Source organism: Anopheles coustani, chromosome 3, assembly GCF_943734705.1.
Source record: "Anopheles coustani chromosome 3, idAnoCousDA_361_x.2, whole genome shotgun sequence".
NCBI classification, from domain to species: domain Eukaryota; kingdom Metazoa; phylum Arthropoda; class Insecta; order Diptera; family Culicidae; genus Anopheles; species Anopheles coustani.
The window spans coordinates 85,988,379-85,991,584 of NC_071288.1; the positions used below are offsets into that span (position 1 = coordinate 85,988,379).

General features: G+C 37.9%; 1 protein-coding gene across 1 annotated transcript; it reads right to left on the bottom strand.

The window, feature by feature from the left end:
* Positions 1-202: 202 nt before the first annotated feature.
* LOC131268566 (fibrinogen-like protein A) lies at positions 203-1,210 on the bottom strand. Its single transcript, XM_058270825.1, has one exon. The coding sequence runs from the start codon at positions 1,208-1,210 to the stop codon at positions 203-205; it is 1,008 nt and encodes a 335-aa protein (XP_058126808.1).
* Positions 1,211-3,206: the final 1,996 nt, after the last annotated feature.

Sequence of the window (3,206 nt, forward strand, 5' to 3'; positions counted from 1 at the left end):
TAATTCCCCGATCAGAATGAACATTGAATAGCGATTTGGATACGATTCGTTAAGATATAATCGCTACTCTTTGTGCTTTTTTATCTTGTTTATATTTTATTAGATGGGATATAATTGTGAATACGTACGAATTCGGAATGCTTGACATTACGGTTAACCCAATAAAAAAAAAATTCACTACTTCCTAGAGTTTTTAAAAGGTCTAAACTTCTCGGATCATCATTTTGGAATATGCTAATCCATGATCTTTGGAATTGAAATGGTACCACAAATTCGCTTTAGAATCCTCTATGTTCTTATATAGACCATTTAGGTTTGAATGATGACAGTTTTTGTTCCACCATGCTCCTTTGTACTTACTCGCACAATTGTCACTACTCTCGTCGTTATCTCTATCGACTGTAGAAAATTTCATACCTTTATGATACACCAGCGAATCTCCCGCTGTACCAGTATAAGTTCCCAAATTGTTTAAAACGTATTGCTCGTATTCGGTACCAACCGTGAAGTTTGTATAACGGGCAAATTTGTAAGTTCCATTGAAATCCTTCAGTTCTATCAGTAACTCGTGCTGTCGTCGCGATGTCACCTGGTGAATCCGTTCTAATCCAAGCCAGTGCTCTCGATCTACGCTTCCGAATCCTTTTTGGTACTCCGTCCAGTTTCGATAGAAGTCGAGGGATCCGTCGTAGCGATACTGAATAACCAACCATCCGCCGCCGAAGCTATTCTGCTCACAAAACGCACCAAAAGGAGATTCGTTGTCACTCAGCTGGATCAGATAAACGCCAGATGAGTTTGCTGGTGCCTCCTTGCACGATTTAAACGGTCCGTTGATTCGCGAGATTGATGAGCTTTTCTGTACGTACCACAGCGGACTCTGCTTAAAACGCGTTGTATTTGCACTGAATTGTGCGATCTCCTTCCGCATTTGTTCGTGACTAGCACACGCTGTTTGCTGAGCGAGGATCTGCTGGGTGTGTGCCTTCAGCACCGTTAAGTTGTGTCCAGCATCCCGATCGTGCCGATGCATCTCCCACTGAATGCCGTCGATCGAGTTCTCGAGTTTCGTCAGCTTTTCCTTTACCTCTTCGTCACGCTCCTTCAACCCGAGCTCGATCTCGTACAACTTGTACTGAAGAAAGTCCAGCTTGGCCATCATCACCTCGAATCCATATCCAGCGACCGAATTATCGGAGGAATTCGTCATCGAAGTATTTGCAGAGCTTGTACCGAACTTCCTGAACAACACTATTCCACAAAGTAGAATGAAGAAGCGCAAGTTGATGAACATGGTTGGCAGCGAAACTATCCTGTGGTAGAATGCTCAAGACTTCACTGAAACTATAGTCGGCTTTATGATTTCGAGATGCTTTTATATGAAGGAATGCAGGGGTGGACAACTCGAAAGAGAAGAAAGGTTATAGAATGAGGAAAATTGCAATCAGTCAATAGAACTAAGTATTTGAGCTTCTCGATTCATTTTTACTTTATTGTTGTACAGCATTAGTTTCTATTTATAAATTGGTCAGGACGAGCTTTTTCTGGACAGAATTGATTGATGAGATTTAGCGAAAGGGTTCTTTACCCCTGACTTTTATTTTCGTCATCTTCATCATAATGGGCTGAGAAGGAACGATAGTGATAGCGACTTCCGCGCAGCTGCATTGTACTTTTGATAACACCAAAGTGTTCATACGCGGTAGAATGTGCTAGAGTGGTGCTTGTTTTCGTTGTTAATTATCGGCCAGGGATTTCCAACTAGACTCTGTTGTTCAACGTCTGACGTCTCCACGGTTGGTCAACGGTCCAACCGTCAAAAACCCCTATCATATTAATTTGCGTACTGCTGTTTCTCAATGGCACGCTTTTTAGCCAGCTACGTTAACATTCTTAATGCAATTTTGTTTTATTTTTATTTAAGTAATCACAGTAATTACTTTACGTTCAAACACATCGTAACAATATTTTTTCTTCTCGATCCCATAGTTTGTTCTGTTATCGTTTTACAACACTTCTCCTTCTTATTTTCCAATGGGTCAGTATTCATATTTTATTGCCTATTCGCCTGAACCCATTAAAATCAGAATCAAAGGTTCCAATCATATCTAAATCTAGATGTTATGAATGATGTACATTTCCCATGATTTGTCCAACAAACATTTGTATTTCATGCATCATTATATCATCTTGATTTTATTGAACATAAATAAACAGTTTTTTAAAGTTTGGTGGCTTAGAACATTTTATTTCTCCAATGAATCAAGTTCAGCCTATATTTTCTTCCTTAGGTATGAAGTAAAAAACAACAAATATATTATTTTATCTATGTATCACAAAAGTATGTATAGTATATAATCCACTACATTGAACACTGTGCGTAGGGCTACAATCGCAAAAAGCAAACTCACATCCTCCACAGGAGGGTTTGTTTCTTGTGCGCCATTCGCAACGGAATATGATGGACACGAAGCGATGAGTTGCTGTTAGTATGCTACCACAACCAAGAAGTGTTCGATCCTGGACAAAGGCAGAATTCTTACCATTAGCGTTTGACTTTTTTAACTTTTCGTCCCAGGAGCATCTTTATATGTTGCTAATCATGCTGAATTGGAGAAAACGTGTTCTAGGATAGAAGGTATTTTTAAAAGTATCAAAATGAAACTAAAATCAGTTCCATTTCTTTGATAGATTTGTTTTTAAATGCCATTTTACTAAGCGAATTTGTTTTTATTTGCAACGCCGATAATTGTAGTTTCATGTTTCAAATTTGGAACGTTCTAGAAGCTGTAATCTGTTGTCACCAAGAAGTTAGTGGTAACACATGTATAAAGAATTTGCTTTGTTAACTTTTAAGCATATTTTTTACTGCAAAGGTTTGTCGAACTACTCTTGGCAGTATACATTATTAATTCTCTTTTTGTTTAGAAAATGTATATCTGAATAGTAAAAAATCTTTATGTTTAAGAAGATCTGTAGAAGAATAAAGAGCGAATTGTAGAGTAATAATGTTTTGCTGTGCTTTACTGGTTTAAGTTCATATTCGTGTTTTTAGCACCTGCATTTATAAACCAGCATAAGCTCTCTACGCCTTCATTGACTGCAGGCCAATGTCCTTATAAAAATTCTGTTTTCTTTCTTATTTTTTAAGACTTTCCCTTTGAATTTTTTCTTCCCCATCCAGTATCGTGTTTTCTTTTCTTTCA

Excerpts from the sequence above, each read along its gene's own strand:
- LOC131268566 (XM_058270825.1), bottom strand. The coding sequence starts at position 1,210 with ATGACGAATTCCTCCGATAATTCGGTCGCTGGATATGGATTCGAGGTG.